Source organism: Plectropomus leopardus, chromosome 12 (genome assembly GCF_026936395.1).
Source record: "Plectropomus leopardus strain MGB_pleo_1.0 chromosome 12, ASM2693639v1, whole genome shotgun sequence".
Lineage (NCBI taxonomy): Eukaryota > Metazoa > Chordata > Actinopteri > Perciformes > Serranidae > Plectropomus > Plectropomus leopardus.
The window spans coordinates 18,710,944-18,733,047 of record NC_142187.1 but is presented as its reverse complement, the minus strand read 5'-3'; the positions used below and the strand labels follow the sequence as shown (position 1 = coordinate 18,733,047).

General features: G+C 39.9%; 1 protein-coding gene across 2 annotated transcripts in view; it reads right to left on the bottom strand.

The window, feature by feature from the left end:
• Window positions 1–22,104, bottom strand: part of LOC121952038 (neurocan core protein-like) — a 57,090-nt gene that overhangs the window by 1,957 nt on the left and 33,029 nt on the right. For both annotated transcript variants that reach the window (XM_042498555.2, XM_042498556.2), the window contains exons 12-19: window positions 19,939–21,060; window positions 15,264–15,380; window positions 7,498–7,611; window positions 5,287–5,338; window positions 4,992–5,098; window positions 4,416–4,498; window positions 2,726–2,870; window positions 721–903 (exon numbers count right to left, since the gene is read on the bottom strand). In XM_042498555.2, the coding sequence (XP_042354489.1) occupies window positions 721–903; window positions 2,726–2,870; window positions 4,416–4,498; window positions 4,992–5,098; window positions 5,287–5,338; window positions 7,498–7,611; window positions 15,264–15,380; window positions 19,939–21,060 (1,923 nt within the window). The remainder of the gene's footprint in view (window positions 1–720; window positions 904–2,725; window positions 2,871–4,415; window positions 4,499–4,991; window positions 5,099–5,286; window positions 5,339–7,497; window positions 7,612–15,263; window positions 15,381–19,938; window positions 21,061–22,104) is intronic.

Sequence of the window (22,104 nt, the reverse complement as noted above, 5' to 3'; positions counted from 1 at the left end):
TTTTTTTGGTGCTTTGAGCACCATAAGCTGCATGCTGTCTAGTTCCATTATATTGGAGAGAAGGCAAACATCTCTACAGATGATATCTCCAACTCTCTCCAACTCACAGCAAAACAATCTATATTGATAAAAAGCTATACAGGTAAGAGAAAAAAATCTTTATTTTTGATTTTGGGGTGAAATGTCCATTTAAAGAATTGTGACCAATATATTTAGTGACAAACTACGTAATTGTGACACTATTTTTTAAATGGCCTCAAATATATCTTGCTATTTTTACTCTGCGAATCAGCAGATGTATCCACCAATAACTCCAGAAGGACTTAAAGCAGGGACGTTGTGGCTCATGGTTGGTCCCCTCACCCCTATGCTGCAGGGCGCCCTTAGGTTATTTACAATCTACTCTTTGCTTTGAGTTGATTTTAATTACAGTGAATAAAAGAAATTAATCCTATTTTACTGCTGCACTAACTGTATTGTATGTTTTTCTGAATAATAGTAAAGACCAGAAATGAGATAAATGTAAGGCGAAAAGCAACGAAAAACAAATAACTGTTTACAATGACAACCTGTCAGAGGATGTAAAAGCTTGTCAGACAAGTCAGAATGTGATTGATTAAAAAACTGACACGGATCTTCTTTAACTTGAAACCAATTGGTAAAGAAGAGCTCTTAAATACACGACACATGACATGACAAGGTTTAAAACTGAACACTCACACTTTGTGCAGATGATCCGGGGTCTCTCCCAGCTTCCGTCGGCCCGGCAGCGAGCTGTAGGGATGTGACGTTGAAAGAAGCCCTCGGCACACTGGTAGCGCACCACTGCATGGATGTCATAGTGTGATCTCCGTCGGCCTATCAAATGGGCATTCTCAACTGCAGGCGGGGTCCCACACAACACTACAGAAAATAACCAAATCAAACAATAAAAATCAAACAGGTAATGGTTGGTATCTATTCAGCATCTATTTCACATAAACCTGAAGATGTACACTCTGCCAAAAAACTAAATTAGTATGACCCTCTATAATGAAACAACCAGCATAATAGTCTGAAGTTACTGTTCATCGGTTTTGACCAAATAAAATTTTTCAAGCACGGTATTGCAGGTGTGTTTGGCCTGTAGATGGCAGCCTTGTGTCTGTGTCTGAGCAGAGCTGTGGGGAGGCTAGAAGGAGGTAATGGGTCTCTGCAGTAGACAGGGAGTACAGCCAAACCACAAAGCCATGAGCCCACAGCCAGACAAACAAACACTCTTAAACTACTTAATCCTTTTTTCCATGTCCTCCTCCATCTTTATCCATCTTTTTTTAAACTCCTCCTGACCATCCTCCCTGTCTTCAGTGTGTCTCAGTCTTTAGCTTTCTTTACATCCTACAAGCTCTGGGTGCATTTAGATTCAGGCCGGCTGAGTTGGGTCAAAAAGTGAGGGTTTGGGAAACTATTAGGAAAACCTGGCGAACTGGCTCAGAGGAATTTCAGATAATAATTGCGAACAAGGCGGTAATTGGCAATAACGGCAAGTAACGGTTCTGCTGTCTGGACAAGTGTAAGTGAGCCCCGAGGAGGGAGACGGCAATAACAGGAAGATTGAGATTGATATTGCTCTCAGAAATCAATACAGGTTTGAGATTGAATCACAATCTTCACTTAAGTTCGTGTTTGTTGTCATTTTTTAAGCATCTGACCTTCAAAGAGATACTTTGCCGATTTTCAGCCAGCTTTGTATCACAACAATGTGGGAGGTTTGTGTAAAAAAAAAACTATGGTAAACTTCCCGCTATCTAACCAGTGCCCAGATCTCCTGTTCCTTTGCCAGTGAGGATCCACTGAACGTTTCGTGTCATCTAGCAACTTTTTGCTGGCTCTAAGGCTGTTGCTCGAATTACAGATTGTATTTCCTAATTTTTTTATGCCCATCGCCACTGTGGATGGAAAAAGTATAGAAACAGATTAAGAGAGAGAAAGACAACCCCCTGAATCTCTCTCTCAAACTCAGACCAAACTATAAAACTGCATATTTAGGCAATACTGATCAAATATAAATCAAAATTCTGTTACGGCATTGCCTATTTATTGCTTTCAGTGTTTCAAGAAACATATTTTAGTGTACTGTTTAGCTTTGAAACAAGAGTATAGAAGTGGATAAAGAAACAACCACCCCTCTCTCTCTTAAACTCAGATCAAAATTGTATGTAAACATTTTTTAGCTGACTGTTTAACTATAATATGAGATTGTTTATTATCAGCCAGCTTTTGTTTTTCGGATGAGCAACTTAAATTACGAGCAGGAGCGTTAATTGTTAACATACAACTATTTATCTGTTTTTTTTTCTTTCTGGTCATACAGAGACAACCTTGAAGTATTTGCATCGTACTGCATAGACAGCCCAGTTTTGTGAATAGACCATCTTTCCAGCAGTAAAATACTTCCTTAATGGAGAAAGAGCGAAAGAGATGCAAAACAGCTGTTTAATTTTAAATTTTTTCTGCATCAAGAGCACAAGAACTGATGATGAGCAGTGATGACTAACAGGTGGCCAGCTGGTCAGCAATAACACACACGCAGCCACATAGAATAAAGACAGCAAAAAAAAAAAAAAATCTCTCCTAATAAACTGATTGAGCTTTGATTGCTGAAAGAGACACACCGGACCTGATTCTGTCAAACAAGCTCTCGGTGTGTTGTTTGGTTACACAGAGTCCAGCAATGTTACAGTACCTGTGCCTTTCTTGCAGATGTAGGGCAGGTTGTAGTTGCAGGGCACGTCGTTCCACTTGCCGTCCTCATGGGCAATGGTCACCACACAGTCCTCTCCACCTGCGAAGAAGTTATCTGGCTGGCTCTCTCTCCAGTTCTCATATACCTGCACAACAACAGCAAATCAACAGAATTCAGCTGCAGTTGCTTTCATTTGTCAGCACTGTCAGACTGGGAGGCTCCAATCTCCTCTCTTATTGAAAACAGAGATGAACACTTTCAGATGAATTCCATTTGTAGGATGACACATGAGATCTTTCACACAAATGGGGACACAGTTTTAATTAAAATGCTAAAAAAAATGAAAAACTTTGAAGGTCCTTAAAACAAATTTTTCTTTTTTTTTCTTACTTTGAGCATTTGGGTCCCGAGTGGTTATAAAACTTTCTGCCAATGTCAGAACAGTTTTGGCTATTTAACAAGAGATTTTGTAATTTGTATTCTTTTTCTGTGCTATTCTCACTGGTTTGAAGTAATTCAGCCCAGCTCAGGATCTAGCAAAATTTGAATCACAAATCTGATGCCAGGCGTGGAATTGTCTGCTGATGTTAAAAAAGCTGCTATCTATTTAATCTGATCGATTTTTTCAAGCATTGAACTTTTAATCAATTAAAACTGATGCTTTTTCCAATACCCTAGCTTTGATTGTTGCTCATTTCTTAATTAATGTTATCAACAAAGACTTAAAGCAACACACCCCACACACACCCCAAATGACGGCTTCATGTTGAATACACAAAGAAAACTTCTTTGCATGTCCTCACAGTGAACAAAGAATCCAAAAACTGAGAAAATTCCTGATTAATTGAAATCATAAGTGGCTGACAACAGCAAAACTATAACAAAACATCCATTCACAAACTCTCACACAACTCGTGCAATATAATCCAAGTCTCATTTATGTAATTGTATGCTCAGTGCTTCACAAACATATATTTTTCGCTAAAACCTTCCTATTTTTAAAAATGAACAGTGAAACTTATCTATACTCCATTCAAAGCCAGACACCACTGACAAAACAGTACTTTTACCTTACTGAACACAGGAGCGACTGCTTCACCACTGCCTTTATCATTTAGATTGTGTTATTGTGTGACATGTTAATGTTTTAAAAGTTTAGCTCAGATTCACCAAAGTAACGCAATAACACAAACAAACAAACTGACTGAGGCAGCGGAAGACCAGCAGCTCTCCTGCCCAGTGAGGTAAAATTACTGTTTTTGTCATTGTAGTCTGGTTCTGAGGAGATCATAGACACATTTAACTCTCCATTCATTTTCAAATAGTAAGATTCATAGAAAATCTATGTGTTTGATAAGTTCTGAGCATACAACTGGATAAATGAGACTTGGATTGTATGGCATGCGTTGTGTGAGAGTTTGTAAACAAATGTTTTAATATAGTTTTGCCTTTGGATGTTTAGTTTAGCGGATGCAAATGACCTCAATTTCTCAAGACATTTCAACATTTTTGGTTAACTGGAGGTATTTGAGAAAAGTTTTCATCACAAATTCAATGTAACACAGGGTGAATAAAAGATACAAATGGTAATTTGAAGGTGGTTATGTATTCCTGTAAGATTTTAAAAGGGGCTGTAAAACTGAAGCTGGAGGTTCTTGCATGAGGGCACGAATAAAAACTGTTCACTGACCAGATCGTTGCTGTCAGTCCACTGAAAGTCTTCCTCCACTGTGCGGTCATTTAGACCGATCCAAGCGTTGTCATGACCCAGACCTGTAAAAAACAACAGGACAATATGTTCTTTTGACTGAATAACTTAAATAAAAAAACTCTGAAAAACAAACAAACTTCTCCTTCTTTTAAGTCCTTTTAAACCTGTTCTTTTCCCTCCTGTTTGTTTCATCGCCTCTTCTCTCATCTTCTCTATCACTTTATTCTTGCATAATTTCATCTGTGACTCACTCCATCGTCTCCACTTGTCCTCTATGCATCACACAGTGAATAATCACATAAGGACGACTATGAAAATAAGTAAAATTAACATTCGTGTTTCCGGCTTCAAATTTATGCATAACACCTCGTCTTTGCTATATAATTCATGCCATACTTTTATTTTATTCTACATTTGTTTTGTTTCTGGATATACAAACATTTGCTACATTCACAGATGATAACTGAATGTGTGTCTTTTTTATTGGTTTTGTTTTGTGAATATTTGGGCAAGTGTGTTATGTGTAGGTTGTTTAAGACAGAAATGTACACACACCATTGATAAACTCCTGCTCAGTGGCTGAGATGACACTACTGAGGTGGGCACTGTGCTCTCTGCAGTCTTTCTCTGCGTCCTCCCAGGTGTGTCTGTGGGTGAAGTATCTGTAGGACAGCGCAGTGAAAGTGGTTATGAAAATACATATTTCATACATTACCCGGTGAGACAGGTTTAAATGGTAAGTATATCATGGATAACTCCAGGGTATAAAAGAGTAATGCAGATGGATGAGGCACCTGTGGTTGCAGGTAAATACATCTATTTCAACAGCACCGTTTTTCATCATTTCTACCTGTAACAGTGGCCGTGGAACTTCCTCCAACCGTGCTCGCAACCTTCTACGTCTGTAAAGATGAAGAGAAAAGAGGAAAGGAAGTGAGAGAAGCTAAAATTATTTCTTGAAGGGCACATGAAAGCACAGTTAAGTGCAGGGAACACGAAGTAAGATAAAATGGTCTGTATGAGATGGGAGGAGAGAGGAAGCTTTTATTTAACCATCCCATTTGGCAAATAAAGACTAAAATATATAACTCTGGCATCTTAAGAGGCTAAATGCATGAACTGTAATTGCACAGGCTCGATTTCAATTCACAGCACATGTGGCCTTCTCTCTGCACTATTAGTATTCATTAATAACACCACAGCCTGTGGATTCATTTATAACTGCAAAGCTTAGATATTCATTAATTCTCATTACTACTAGTGCAAGGCAGACTCAAACACATGAGGACATATTTGGAGCTGGAGGTGGCTGAAACCAGTTTGGTGATGAATCAGCGATTGTGTGCATATTGGCGTGAGTGTTTAGTATGGGGGGTGATTTGTGCCACCTACCACACAGACACACTTGCCTTATGCTCATGAGACTAGATTTCCTCCTTTTTGATGTATTAGAGGCTGCTGGCCCCATATTGGTGGGTTGATTGCAGCCATAGGCCTCTTTGATTAACTCACACTGATCCGAATCTGACAGACTTTGACACCAGATCGCTAGCATCAAACTATTTTACAACCAGCTACTTCTTTGCTATCTTAGCATGGTTTATATTTTGCAACAAATCCATCTGCCGTTTGTCTTCCCTGGCTTGTTTCTCTAGATTCCCATCCTTTGCTGTGACTGTTATTTACTTACTTATTTACTTTACTTACAGTAGCTTAAGATAAAGACTGGAAACAGAAGGAAACAGCTAGCCTGGCTCTGTCCAAAAGTAACAAAATCTGCCAACCAGCACCTCCAAAATTGATCAACACATTTGTTTTCTTTGGCTTTGTCTTGATTTTACACATCTTATTTTGTGATTTAAAAAAAAAAATGTATTCAATTTTTGCTTGTTTTTACATAATTTCTTATCTCCCTTTTTCCCATTTTCTTTATCCTACTAATCACTTTTTATGTTCTGTTTTGCAAAGTGCCTTTTAAATGAATTTTGGTTGCCTTCTTCATTGAGATACATATTAGTTTTAACTTTGGCAATAATTACTCTTGCTAAGGCCTATGTCAAAGGAATATTACAGTATTACCAGCAACTGTTTATTCTTAAAGGTACGTTGAAATTTTAACCACTAGTAGTAGGGTTTCCCTTAGTAAAGTTTTTAGGTGAGCGGCCAAATATCTTTTGACGTGGGGTTAAGTTTTATTATGTGTAATGTAACTTTATCATTATCATCAGCTCACATTGGGTGATGGATGACACAGTTAAAAACTGCAAGAGGTTCTTTTTTGCGTCAGTGTTTGTCACTGACATCACTGACAAAGCGGTGGTATTTGACGAATTGGGAGTGAGATCAGGCTCGTGGATACCACTAATTGACAGCTGATGGCACTGACACACAGAGACACATGGCAATACACTGACAAAAGCATTGAAAAAGAAGGCTGCAAGCCAGCAAGCACGATTATAAACAATGTAGGATTTAAAATGTTTTTAATTTTTTTTAAAAAAAACTGCTTTGTAAGTATTTTTAAAGAGAGGAAATACATGCAACACCTTAATATTGACCTCAATAATACTGAAAGAATGTCAACATTACTTTTGTTTGTTTACAAATAAAAAAACTCAGGGTACCTTAAAACTCTATGCAATAAATTATACAGTTACAGCAATAATCTCTAACCACTAAACAGCATTGACTGCACCAAACACATGTCATGGCCATATGGGAAACTGTGCATGTACTGTATGTAGGATGCTGACTGAAAACTGATACATGGAAAACAGTGTGTCTATTGTTGTGCCTGCAGGAGATTCAGTCAGTATCTGTCACCCTGCAGCCCTGTGAGACACTCACATACACTGATAGCTGCTGAGAGATGCATCTCTGTGATACTGTTATGACATGCAGCTGTAACACACGCTGCACACTGATCAGGATTATTTCCACCATGCAGCACAGTTTGCAACAAACCTTTTTCCTGCAAGTATAAGATGACTGAGAATCTTAACAAGTTCACCACTGTGGTTGTGCACACGGCAGTGATCTGATGCAGTGTTCCCACTCTCACCTTTTTCACACGTGTCTCCTCCATAGCTGGGCAGGCAAAGGCAGAGGAATGAATCAATCTTGTCGATGCAAGTGCCTCCATTTTCACATGGCTCAGACTGGCAGTCATCAACATCTGTGAGGAGGGGAAAAAAAGAAGCAAGAGCAGGCGGGTTGCAAATCTCATTAGAGTTCAGATTAAAAGGATCCATTCTGCAGAAGACATGTTGCACACAAAGAAAGTGTGTGGGTGTGTGCTGTCATTCAAGCAGGTTTTGGTTTACGTAGTAAAATGCGTCCATGTTGGTGAGTACAGTATCGTAATTCAAACAGGGTGTGAGGAGAATACAGACAGTCTAATCCCCTTTACATTCCTTATTTGTCCTCATTCTCCCACTGAGGAGGACACGCTAAAAGCCCTTCAAGTGTTATTACATTGATTCTATGCATTTGCAGAACCTAAGGTTGGCTTGGTGTATGTATAATCTCTCCTTTTGTCTTTTGTCCATTGTCTCCATTTACAAAAAGGCTGCATGAGAGAGAAATAGCACGTTGCATTGCTTTTCCACTAAAGCAGTGAAAGTATAGACATAAACGTGATGGAGTACTCAGCAGAAAGGATGAACCCGACCGGAGGATCTGGGTTCAAGCCCTCATTTTGGCAGCCGTCCACCCTGCTGAAGCAGCCTGAAGCAACAATAGATACCCCACCAGCTCCAGGGCTGCTGAGCTGCTGTGCTCTCTAACCTCTCTGTGGGGGGAAAAAAGCAAGCAAAAGGAACATTTCTCCACAGGGATCAATGAAATATCACTTTATCATTGTAAATGGAGGGCATGTAATCTCCTTTCACCACTGTGGGGGGTTTCTGGACCTGAAATAACAGAAATACCCCAGGACTGCAGAAATCTATTAAAAGTCACAGCAAGAGAGCAAAAAGAAAGCTCCTTAGAAGTTTAAACTCACCTAAAAGTATTTCCTCACATCTTAACGAGTACTTAGTCCCAAACAAAAAGCTGAAGACACTGAAAAAGGTCAGCGGCTGTAAAGAGCTAAATGTGTCAGACAGATCAAACTCGAATGACCTTTAGCCTCATACGAGACATTTGACTGTTGTCACTCCGCCTGTCAAGAAAACTACTATTGGTGGATTATATGTTGTCACAGAAATAATTGAGACAAAGGTATTATTAGCACTTTTAGATCATTTTCCCCACTGATATAATGGTTTAAATACCTTGGTGCTATCTAGTGAACCAGCCATTTCCACCACTTTTGAGATGAACAGTTGTTATCAAGGATGTGTCATCAACGGAGGGTGTTGCACAAAGCATTTCGGAGATAAACAGAAGTAGCAAGATGACAAGTTGCATTGATTCCCTGCAGGATTTTGTTCTGTTATTGCAGATATTTGTTTTTTTATCCAAAAAACAAACCACTATTAATAATAAGACTTATGCAAAACTTCATCCTCTTCAACATGTAGAATACGACACAGCCACTGTTGTCATCAAGGTTCACACTTTAGGTCAAGTAGAATATGTTTATTTTTTGTCTTTTTTTGGTTACAGCAGGGAGCCAAGTTTTGGGTTTCAAACCAATTTATTTTTGGTAAAAATACTCTGAATGTTTCAAAATAAGAGGGCCATTATTATTATGTCAACAAACATTCATATAAACACAAGGGCATCGAAAATCTTTGCTGACCTCATCATCCTGACAGAACCCTGTATGTTAATAACATACAAACATACAAATTATGTTTGTATGTTACTAAACTGCTTTCTGCTTATACACAATGTTTCTTTGAGCTAACAAAATGCTACATTAATGTGGCACATAGAAAGCGCAGGACTTTGACATCAGAACTTCAGGTTCGCATCCAGACTCTTGTCTTAGGTTTAGGTAACAAAAGCACTTATAAAAGGTTAAGGCTAGGGGAAGATCGTGATTTTAATCATATGATGAAATAGATAATAAAAAATAATCCTGTGGTCACTACGATACTGTATTGCAACATTGCCTATTTTAGAAGCAAACAACTCAAATACGTTTTTGGTGAACATTTTGCTGACACATTTGGTATCAAGATTTTGGACTTGCCAGATTAATTATTGACAGTTTCCCATGCTCGACATCACGTTTCCCTCAAAACGTAGTTGCTGTGACAAATTAGTTGAATATAAACATAATTTCTAGGAGGCAGGACAGCTCACCTGGGTGTCACTGGACAATTTGAGGGATGGCTACACTAACAAGGTTTAATTACACATCAGTACTAAATTGTGGTTTATCAACACAGTATGATGCAGGGTAGCAGTGTGGGACAAAGTAGGACTGTTTTTGAATCTATTCCGTTTCTGCTGTGGCTTCTGATGTTTAAGGTTTGATCCAACTTTAATCTGACAGCTGAGGCTGTCTATCTGTTTATAAAAATGGCAGCTGAGGCAGTTTTTTGAGGACAGATATAGGAATTTAAACCAGAGATTTATGCTAATGCATTTTCTCTCCAACAGGCTCGAAGCTCTGCGATCCATCAAACAATGTTGTTTGTCTGTAAGATCAAATAGCAATTTAAGAGCATAAGTAGCCGGAGAGTTTTTCAAATGTCAGTTTTCTTATTGAAGACGTAGCCTTCTTTGACAGCTCGGTTCATTGGTTTAAATCACTTAAAGCCACTCTGTGGAGAATCTGAAAATGTCCTAGTTTTGCAGCACAAGGAATGATCCTTCGACAGCTCAGTTTAATTTTTCAGAGATTTACCAAACTATGGTGACACCGCACAACAACTTTGATAACTTCAATCAAGATTTTAAACCTGGTTTGTGCATAACTCATTTATTTGAGATAAAATAAAAACATGTGGGTGCAGCCTGACACCTTAACTGTAATGAGACAATCTCCAAATGTTTCAAGGCAAGAGAAAATTAATCTGAAAATTACACGAGTGTGTTTAACCAAAGAGTGCAGAGGCTGAATTTCCTGCAAAGTGATGGAGATTTTTTTTAATTTTGCTTTCTCTACACTGGAGAAAATACCAGCAGTATGTACTCAATACTCTTTATGAAATAAATGATAAATGGTTTGTATAATACTGAAACCTAACATATAATTTAAAAAATGTCATACAAATATGAGCTACTTATGCCTGGCTTGAACTTGGGTGACCCCTGGATGTGTTAGTTCATAGTTAAACACACACCACTGACTCTCTCTCCCCATTAAAATCCGCCCAGCTCTTTGTTGTTCAACATAAAAAGTCTGATCCCCTCGTCCCTCTCATCCATTATGCAGAGGGGAAGCTGCTCCTCAGAGAGATAATACTGCAAATTCTGCAAATCCATAACTAAGCCCTCCAGCATACCCACGCATCAGCTGCTGGCTGTCAGTTTGATTGTCTGTCTGTTCGTCCGTCTGTCTTTCTGTGACACACATCAGAAAAAAAAAAACTTAGCACTCAGTAAGTATTCAGGTGTTCATTAGTATGTTACTGTACACTTATTAATAAAGCGATCACTCTTTGAGGACTGGCTGCCTAATGAGCTGAGCAGGTTGAGGAACAAATTAGGACCCTGAAGGCAGATTAATACCTTCATGTCAAAGTATCATAGTACTTCTGAGCAGGTGTTTGCTTTGGGATGTAGAGGGCTACACTGAAGCACGCACTAGAAAAGTGTCACTGAATCAAGGGCACGGTTTAGTTTTAAAGTAGATATGGTAGATATGGATGGATAAAATCTTCAGTCACAGTATATATAATCATGGGTATGTAATACGTAACCCAGAAAAACAAGGTATACATCACATTAATGCATGACCTGGTGATTGTATCTGCACCACAGGTATTAATCTGATAGCTATCTTGGTATAAACACTGTGGCAAAATGACAGTTGACACATTTTTACTGTCTCATATTTATCGTTGTGACTCTTACCTTGTTATTGTGCTGTGTCTATGTTCTGGCCTGCCGACGGACTACAGATGCGAATTAGCTCGAAGCTATAATCTAGTACTGTGCATCAAATGGTAACGTGTGTTTCAAACTGCTTATGGTCCCTTTTAACTGAATGAAATTAAAAAATATGGGTAGACATACTAAAATTTGTTTGTGTTAGAATATACTGTAAAAACTAAATATGGATTTAAATATGAACTGAAATAATAAAACCAATTTAAATTTTTTTATACTGTATCAGTGACCTAAAGGCCCTGGACACTTTTTATTTTGATGCAACCTCTGTTGAAGTTGAAAGTACAGCTTCAAACTGCATATACCGGTAAGTGCACAGTCAAACATGGACAAATATTCACCTCCCATTCACTTCCATTCAGTGCAAGCAACAAAGTAAAACATTGGCTTGCACTGGCAAAGCAAATTTGTATCTTATCATCGTGTGGAGTTCAATTTCAATGAACTTTGACTAGCAAAATTGTAGCCCCAACCGGTATAAAAGAACAGCATGTGGTTGATCTCGCTTGACTGTCTTTGGCTATAGTTTCTGAAGTAAGCCAGGATGAAGGAGATATTATTTGTTTCTGTGTCTAACCAGCCAATACTGTATAATATTGACCAAGAAAAATACAAAACACCCAAAGCGAGAGATGTTGGCTGGTTGGCATTGGAGACAGACATGGGTTATAAGAAAATAGAAAATGTACCAATAACATTCTCTTCCACGTTATTCATTAGCAAAGCAAAGAAAGGGAATTTTATTTATAGAGCACATTTCATACCCAAAGGCAACCCAAAGTGCTTTACAGATAACCACGTCAAAGTTTTTCTTTCTTGGCCAGATTCAAAGCATGGCCCAAAAGGCTGAACAAAAGTTACTCAAATTCAATTTCAACTTGATCTATGAAGTCTAATATCACGTATCAAAATTTTGCTCTGAGGGCTTTACAACACACAACATCCCTCTGTCCTTGGACCCTCACAGTGGATTCGGAAAAAATCCTCTCAAAAACCCCCTTAATGGGGAGAAAGACTAGCTTTCGTATGCATCACACACTGGAATCCAGCATGAACATCTCCTCAACAGACAATGATCACTCGCCTGCAGTCCCTCATGTATGCTCGTGCTACAATAACGATAAAGATTTACCACCCGAACTGGTGCAACAGAAGAATGAGCGATAGGTCAGTACGCCGTTATTGAATTGTAACAGGAAAATAAAATAACATCAACAATGTCTTTGTGGGAACACCTATAAAACCTGGTTCTGAGAAAACGTCTAATCAGGAGAAGTGAGTGAAAATACCTTAGTGGGTGTGTTTGGGCTCTAAATCAGTGTCAATGATTTAAAGAAGAAATTGCAGTGGAAATAGAACGAGCCCGTGGGTGGAGTTATGTGAGTTGTAAATTTTGCTGCAGTCAATGGCTGCGTTTAATTTCAGTTTTCTGCTTTTTTTCCCCACAGTGGCACTGAAATGAAACACAGTGGGTGCACTGGAGGTAGCTGAATGGTTAAGGTACAAACCAAAGAAACACCATCATCTGCTGTTTGTCATACAGCACTCTCTCTTTTCCTCATTTCCTGTCTGGCTCTACATTATTAACTATCTAATAAAAGGCAAAAATGAAAAAAAGAGAGTTCCCATCATCCTCTTCAAACTGCAGCAGGTAGCTGAGATGCTGTGTTAAGATTAAATCAAAATCTTTATACAGCTTTTTGTACCCTCTCCATTTTAGCCACAACAAGCCATGTTAAAATGTTACTTTTAGTCTGCTTAGTTAGTTAATTAGTTTACACAATATGTATTGTACATGCTGCGTGAGGGAGTTGGACTGCACCTGATAATCACAGTCAGCTGATTGTCCGCAGATGTTATTTCTTACCTTGAAAAGACAGGATCACATCTGGCGCTGTGATACCACCACAGAATAATACAGTTGCTATGCACAAGCATAATTCAGAACTGACCTTACTATGCTACAGCTGAACAGATAGGGAAAACAAAAGGGGAATCAGCACAAAGAAAGAGGAAATTGTATGTAGATAAAGAGGAATTCAAGAGGGACGGTTCTGAGGCGAGATACTGTCACTACCTCTCTGTTTTGTAGGTCACAATTGGTTCTGTGCAACCAGGCAGCCTGTTGGCCCTGACCTCCTGCACTGAAATGTATCTAATCTCTACAGGTGTCATCACAAACAACAGTGATCAGCACCTCTCGGCTATCTTTCTATCTGCGCAAGGAGCTTTTCTCTGCTGTTAGTCGCTCCGTCTGTCAGCAGCTTATCAACGGATTCTATGAATGGATTTACCATGAAGCTTGTTGGGCATAGAGGCCTTCAGGTGAGGAACAATTGATTTGTTTTTGATGCGCATCTGAATCTGGGATTTCCGTCATTTAACAATTTTTTTAGCTGATGATAAAACTTCAATCGACTCAGACCTCCAGGTATTTTTGTAGGAACAAGAAATCAATTCAGCTTAAAAATTCAATTGACTGTAAGAAGATCTTTGCTACATGCCGGAGTAGGTAATAACACTTTACAAGTAACGCACATGAGATAGATTGTTGGCTAACATAAGTTTTTAATTTTTTTTTGTGTAATGTTAATCTTTAAAGTTATGATAAGGAAGAGAGGGGTAGAGAACTTTTTCTTTTCATTATTTTGCATTGGCTTGCACAGAAAGTGACTTGCAGAGGTATGGACTCAAAACTTGGACTCAAATCAGACTTGAGTCACTAATTTGGTGACTTTCTGACAAAAGCAAAACAGACTTGCAACTCAACTTAGTCTTAAACACCAATGACTTGTGACTTCACTTGTACTTGAGCCTTTTGACTTAAATATACTTGATACCTTCCACTGAGGCAAACGATTAAGAAGTAGCCCTATGCTTTTTCAAAAGTGTGCCATGAATCAATTCATTTCCCTTTACTTCCTTAACTAGCTCACCTATCGCTAACCCCATTAATTTCCAGCAAGTTGACATTTAATTCTCCAGATCCGCTATGTTTGAACCAATCCGAAAGGCATCCAATCAAGTTGCAGGAGAAAATCAACTTTACTTCACGTTTTAAGAAATGGTACCAAATATATTTTTTATCACATACAAACACTATGTGATTGTCAACAATCATGAATTACACAATGCAAAACTTGTTTTAACAAAAGAAAAGGCAAATTTAAAAAAGCAATTGATTTTCCAAATTTAATAAATTATTAATCTGTTGCAGAAACAGCATTACATTTGGTGAAGAGCATAATTGACTTAACTCGAAACTAAAAGTTTAGGACTTTTGACTTATCAATTTGGACTTAAGACTTGCTTGCAAAGACTAGAGACTTACTTGTGAATTTCAAAACAAAAGGTGGGAGTGGAATCGACACAGCATAGAATAACATTATTTTGTGGGCAATATTGTAATTACACACGAATGCCAAATACAGATTACAGATTTTTTTAAATATTTAAATCATAAATATTGCAAATATTCTACTGCCCACTGGCTACATGACACTACAATGTCAACCTTGGCAGTAAAAGCTTCCAATACTTTGACCTTGAGGTAGCAATATCATTACTCTACTATGGGGTTTTGAACCTAACCTTTGACCCCAGCCTCCTTTCACCTCCTCTGTCAATGTGATGAAAAGCTCCACCTCTGACCTGCCAATAGCCTTACGTCAATATGTACTGAAGCAGGGCTGATTTTATCATGCCAATGAGTGGATACATGCCAGTGTGTGTGCTCGTGTGGGATGTGTGTGTGCATGTGTGTGTGCGAGTGAGTGTGTGTGTGTGTGTGTGTGTGTGTGTGTGTGTGTCATCACTCACCAATCTCGCAGTTCTCCCCAGTGTATCCTTGTGGGCAGTAGCAGCTGTAGCCCGTTCCCTGTGGAAGGCACTTTCCTCCGTGCAGACATGGGTTTGTCACGCAGGGCTCTACCTCGTCTGCAAGAGACAGACGGATGGGGGATGGAGGGGGAATTTTTAGAATATAAAACATGAGTGTTAATTAGTGATACTGTAAAGGAGAAAGTTTCATCTTTTTGTAAATGTGATTTGTTTGGCGAGGATAGAACAGGTGTATCTAAGCTCACGGGCTGGATAAAGCCTTATTTATTTCCATGGATATGCTCTAAAGTTGGACGGTGCAGACACAATTTCCCTCGCAGCTGCTTTGATTTGAAGTAAAAATAAAATAAAGGCATGACTCAGAAAAAAAACATGCCACCCTAATTTTCCATCATTGCGGCTGAGCTGAAACCAGTGGTTACAACACACGCATATCCATTTCACACTCTGTCTCTTTTCAAAGGGATCAGAAGCCAGAGCGGCTCAACCTCGCCATCCACTCACAGCCACAGTTGTCATGGTTACCATATGGAAAGCGGGGCCTTGGCTCACTACAGCGAACGTAGTGGGCAGCGTGAGAACTTCAGACATTAGCCACCCTCAACAGAAATGAGCAGACCTCCCGCTGAGCGCCTCTGCCCCGCTATTCACCCCCTAAATGTGAGCGTGTGTGTGGTCTCCTTCCACAATTAGAAATTTCCATATCAATTGACACACCACCACGTGTTTCTCCCCTGAGCCGCTCATTATAGCAACTTAAGGTCTTTGAAAATCACCACTCGTTCATCCTGGCCGCAAAAGCTGGGCTGTGGGAGTCTTTGTTCTGCCAGCTCTCTCTCTGACACTGAGGACTGCTTAGGAGGGGGTGGTGTGTGAGGTTGACAGTGTGTGTGCGTATAGGTTTGTGTGTTTGTGTTTACACGGTACAATGAGTGAAAATCAATACCTTAGCTATGATTAGCCTTGAGGCTGATCCCATCCAATAACTACCCAGAGGCAGATATCACAAACTCACATCCTCTGAATTATCATGATGCCGGCTGCAGTGTCGGGCGAAATAAATGTTCGAGGATCAAAAAATAAAAGACTGAGGGTTTTCAATCACAAGAGCTGGATTTCTCAGTAGCGTCAGCTCCACAGATTTATGTTAAGTTTTGCGAGCTAATCCGCTGCTCATGGTTTGAATTCTGCTGAAGTCAGGTGCTAAAACCAGCCATGCATTTCATTTAATGTACATCGGTCCAGGCCGAAGTGCACTTGCACCCTCTGCATCAGTCAAGGTCATGGCACGGCGTGACAAATACCAACTGTTATGACAACCAGATTTACTACAGCATGTGTGTGTGTGTGTGTGTGTGTGTCTGCCCATGTGTGTGTGCGAAAGATAAACTCTGTGCGATCGGCCGTTCATTAAAGCGAGCGGTGCAGAAAAATCAATAGTCTGTAGAAGGAGCTGACAGAGTGGACTGTCCCTCGCTCTGCACAGCAGCCGACACCACCAGCACAAACAACAACAATAAGCTGGCAACAGCAAAATCCAACAAATAAGTTTACAGAAACAGGACAGAGAGGGGATAATATGTGGTAGCGACAATGCTGAGATACCTCAAAGTATTAATCCACACATCACACATTGCTTCGAGTAATAACAGCAGCGTTGGAAATATGGTTTACTTTTGAAATATGATTTTTTTGGATAAGCGCTTTAGAGCTCAGAGGCAGCGTTGACATTTCAGTGAGGGCAGGAGAGCACAGAGGAGAAGGTGGAAACAAAGATGCAGCGTGCAATTTAAATGTTACGGAAAGATGTTGTGATAAAAATCTGTCTAAAAAGATCAGACAATGCAAAGAAAGTTGATGGAGTTGAATCCTCTTGTGTAAAAACAGTGTGCTCTGCTACCAAAGGTCCTTGAATGTAACCTGAGGCGACTCTTTTTTCTCTCCTCTCTCATTGATTGAACTGACTGATGAAGTGCTCCGTGATCCAGTCAGGAGAGAAAACACTGACCACCACCATGAAACCAAACCTCAAGGGACTCAACTGGAGCTGAGAGTGTGTACACATCCGAGGGAGAGAGAGGTAAGCCATTATTCTGGTCCAATCTCCTGCGAGCGCATCCATCCACTTCTCCTGTTTGTGTAGCAAAGATATCACTGTGTGTTTGTGTGTTTATGGCCTTCTGCCTGCATGACTCCAGGGTGTCAGTCAATCAATCAACCCTCGTACTGTACACAAGGAGCCCAGATGGTTGCCCTCGGCTTCTTGTCGATACAGTTTACAGCTGTTTTCCATCCGCAGACTCCTCATACACCCCGAGCAGGCAGCTCAGCTATGTCTGCCGCAGCCATGAGCCGCTTTCAAAGGGAGCAGATAAATCACCATAGAAATGTGTGATAGCATGATGCCCACAGGGCTTTCAAACACCAGGCTGATAGGATGTTCCCTGTATGAGCTCTCATTATCAAGCGAAAAATAAGTAAACCAGGTGGCCAGCCAGGAGCTTCACAGAGATTTACCGTGCTGCAGACTTAATCAACAGATTGTGCATGGTGGCGGGAATGTGGTCTCTGCTTCTGGTGGGAATAAAAGGTGTGTAGCCGAGGGAATACATACTGGGGTTTTTGAATAAATATGCCAGTGGCGAGGTCAGGGGAGGAAATGAAAAGGCAATCTTAAAGGAAGTTTTTTTTATTTACAACATGGGCCTTTAAAAAGAAAATTCAAAAAATCGGTGCTCAATTCCTATCAGTTAAGATAGCAGTGTTGCTACAAAAATAGTCCCTGAGACATACCAGCAAGAAACACAAATAGATGATTAGACTAAAGGCTCATCTATGCTCAATGTTAGATTCGTACACGGAAACAGCTTTCCATCCATACTCTGCGTTCATTTAATCTGAATTTGTGAGCGCTTTCTAAAGCTTACAGATATGGATGAAACTGTGCCATACCAGTGGAAACTGGGGAGGCAGTGTAGCATAGCTCATACAAGATACAACTATAGGAGAGGACAAAGACATTTAAAAAAGGTCGATTGGAACAAATTGGTAAATTAGTGAATGATCCGTCCACATGTTGCAATGTTTTTCATCACCTCACAAACCACCGCCATCTGCAGCACCTTCTCCATTTAAAAGTGCATTATTACGACCTCCTCGACCTTTACCTTGTTTGTCTTAAAATTTTGACTCCGCCCTCTGGTGCCATCTATCTATGTGATCATAAATGAAGCATGGAAGTATGATGTCAGTGATGTTTACAATGTTGGAAACGGACACATATATTTTAAAAATGAGGCCTTAAGCTCTTCACACACTGGGGCCTGATGAATAATGGACATAAAAATGCAAAATATTTACCTTGCATATTTCACATCAAAACTATATATACCAGAAGTGCGACAGATGCAACAGGTCTGCATCATGTGATGTCAATTCTGCACAACTTGATTGGTAGAAAAATTGACCTTGTTCATTGAAAATTTACATTGTTTTTTTGTCATGTAATATTCATGTTCTTTGTGAAAGTACTATAAAACAGTTAGAAAAATCTTTTTCTGTGTAATTTAATCACATGGGGGGAAAAACGCCCCTGTTATGTGAAAGCCTTTAGACTGAGGTTATAAGGTTTTGGGTTAAGTTACCTGAATTACTCAACAGCAAAAGTAACTGTAACATTTTACAGTAAAGACAAGAGCCAGGTTTTAGTGGGATGCCCAGTAACTGCTCTGAGCCATGATATAGTCCCGCACACGTAAAAACATTAACTGTTTTTTGTACACTTTTGTACACAAGTTTTAGATACAGTGTGTTAATAACTGAGCGTTAGCATTGCTGGTAGGTAGCTTTTGTTACCTCTGAACAAATCCAGAATAGCTGTTTCTAGTCTTTGTGCTACACCAATCTAAGAGACATGAGGGCTGTCACAAGACAAGAATTTTAAACTTTTCATACAAAAAGGACAAAACTCCTAAGCACATAAAATAGGATTTTTTTCTTGTTTTACAATAACAACTTGCATACAGTATTGGTACAGAAAAAGTCACTAAACACACCTCCAGTTACATGTAGAAAATGCCTTAACAGCCACAGGTTGAGAATCACTTGGCTTTCATCCCTGTTGATACATTTGTGCAGATTTGGGTTCAAAATCTGGTACTTTTGATACTATCAAATATAATTAATGAAGATTGAATCGTTTTAAACACTGATCTCAAAAAAGTACCAGTACTTTTGACAAAATGAATAGCTACAAATTTAATGGGCAGACATGACAGTGGTTTTGATCCTGTCATGTAACTGCAAAAAGTACACATAAATGTATCAACCAAAATGTCAAAGTTTTCTTTGACAAGCCGCCAGCATCTGATTTTAAGGTATTTTGACCATCAACAACTAGCTTGTCCTCACAGTGAATCAGTGTGGTTCACACATTCCTTCTGTTGCCATAAATAAATGATAGACAAAACTACACAATAAGACCTAAGTTGAAACACATCAGAATAATCCCTTAAGGCAATCAAATCTGCTTTTTGTAGAAAAATATCAAATAATTTCAATGAATAATAATCAAATACATGGATGCAATTATTAGACAAAGAAAATCCTACCAAGAAGTGGATTAAACGTCTGAAAACAAGCAAACGATACTAACCTGTCATGGTACTGATGTTGACTCCCCCTCCTTTGCTCTCCTCCTCCATGTTGCCAGGTAACAGGGCCCCTGACCCCACAGCGTGAGACCAAGCGGGCTCCTCCACCTCTGAGGGTCCCGACAGTAATGGAGGATAATCCAGAGAGCTGTTCAGAACTGCTTTCTCCACTGGGACCCAGTGAGGCGATGTCAGCAGGTCAGTGGAGCTGTCCCGGTTGTCTGAGCGAGGAGGTGGAGCTTCTGATCCAGCAGTTTGGAATGGGGAGTGGGGTGATGATGGTGAGGTCGAGAGGGGCGGGCTTTGGGAGGTGGATGGAGGTGATGAAGTGGGTGAAGATGGTGAGGAGGGCGATGGAAGGGACGGGGATGGGGAGGGAGATTCAAACAGGGATTTAGATGGGGATGGCGATGGCGACGTAGTAGCAGATTGCGACGGTGCTGCAGATGAGGTGAGGAATTGGTGTGGATCTGGTGATGGCGATGGGGTTCCTCCTGGTGTGGTGGACGAGGATTCAGAGGTGGAGAACTCAGCGCCTTCCGACCCAGTTGTGGTCATCACTGTGAGCTCCAGAGGACTGGTAGTAGCAGTGGTGGTCGTGGTAGTGGTGGACTGTCCCCTCCTGTGACCCCTCTCTCGAGATCTTTCTCTGGATCTTTCTCTCGGTTTGCTCGTTCCAACTGGTCGACGTGAAACTTGTATTTCCCCTTTAGCTTCAGCGCCGGTGATTTCTCCACTACCCTCGTCTTCTCCTTTCCCCTTGTCCTCTCCTCTGCTCTTCTCCTCACCTCTGCTCCTGTCCTCCCCTCTGTTCTTCTTCCCCCTTCCTCTGCCTCCTCTCCCGCTGCCTCTGGAGGTCACCGTCTCCTCCCTCTTATCACCTGGCTGGGTTGTGGTCTCCGATTCAACGCGGACCCAAGTCTCCCCACTGGATGAGGTGATTCCAGGTGCAGAGCTGGAGGCGGTGGATGTGTACGTCTCTGAAGTCTCCCAGCGCTTGGTGCTCTCTGTAGTCACAGAGCTTCTGGAGGCGGCCAGAGTAGATGCCAGACGAGTGGGTGATTCTTCACTAGAGTTTTCCCTCGAGGGACCGTTGAACCATGAACTTCCCCAAGAAAACAGACCTGCAGAGGGCACAAAACAAACAAAAAAAAAGAAAAGGAAAAGAACGAGTGAAGTCAGTGGTGCAATTATTGTAGACAAAGAAAAGTGCAAAAGCGACAGTGAAGAGTAAAGAACAAAGCAAAAAATCATCTTATGGATTCTCTCTGGTTTGCCAAGGGAGACAAAACAAACACTTCTAAGCTGTCTGAGCTGTCTGTCAGCTCTTTTTCTCTTTCACTGTTCTCCTTTACAGTATGTTAAAGATTATTCTCACAGGGATAAATATAATTAGAAAACAGTGTATATATAAGGGATGGATAAACAGAGGCAGTGAGACAGGTGAGATGTATTGTTTGCCAATTAGCAGAATGATCTTGTCTGAGGTTTAACACTCTGTACTGAGTGTACGTAGGAGCTTTCAAAATAGCGTTATGCTGCCTTTATGTCACATTAGAGTTACCATAACGACCTGTTCCTGACTTGTGAATGCCGTTCATGTCAACATTAAAGTTGAAATTACAGCTAATTAATTGCCACTTTTTTTCCGAAAGTTCAAACATGTTATACTTGAAGCCATATTGAACTGCTCTTTTTTTGGCCTAATCAATAATAATAATAATTGAGCCAAATTTTTTTCTCTTTTTTTTTTTTAAAATTTAGAGCCCTTTGAAACCTGGGCAACTTGGCTCAGTTCCTTTCCAAAACATGTGAAGAAAGCAATGAGCAACTTAAGACCCAAAAATTAGCACGAAATTAGGAAAAAGTACAAGTACATTACCTAAAAATTAGCAAAGAAAGAAAAAAAGACAGAAGGGAAAACAGAATAAAATATATAAAACAGAAAGTAAAACAAACAAACAAAAACACCATGAAAATATCTCAAAAGGCTGCTTGAAAATATTGATCATTTTGAAAAATTATTTTAAATATTTTCTGTGGTAATTACAAATATAGCTCTATGGACATTTTTACAACCTTTTTTTTCTTTAAAGCAATTTCTCTCTCATCCCTTTAGGCCTATAAATAATGAAACAAATAAAAATACATAACCTGAGAATAAAACA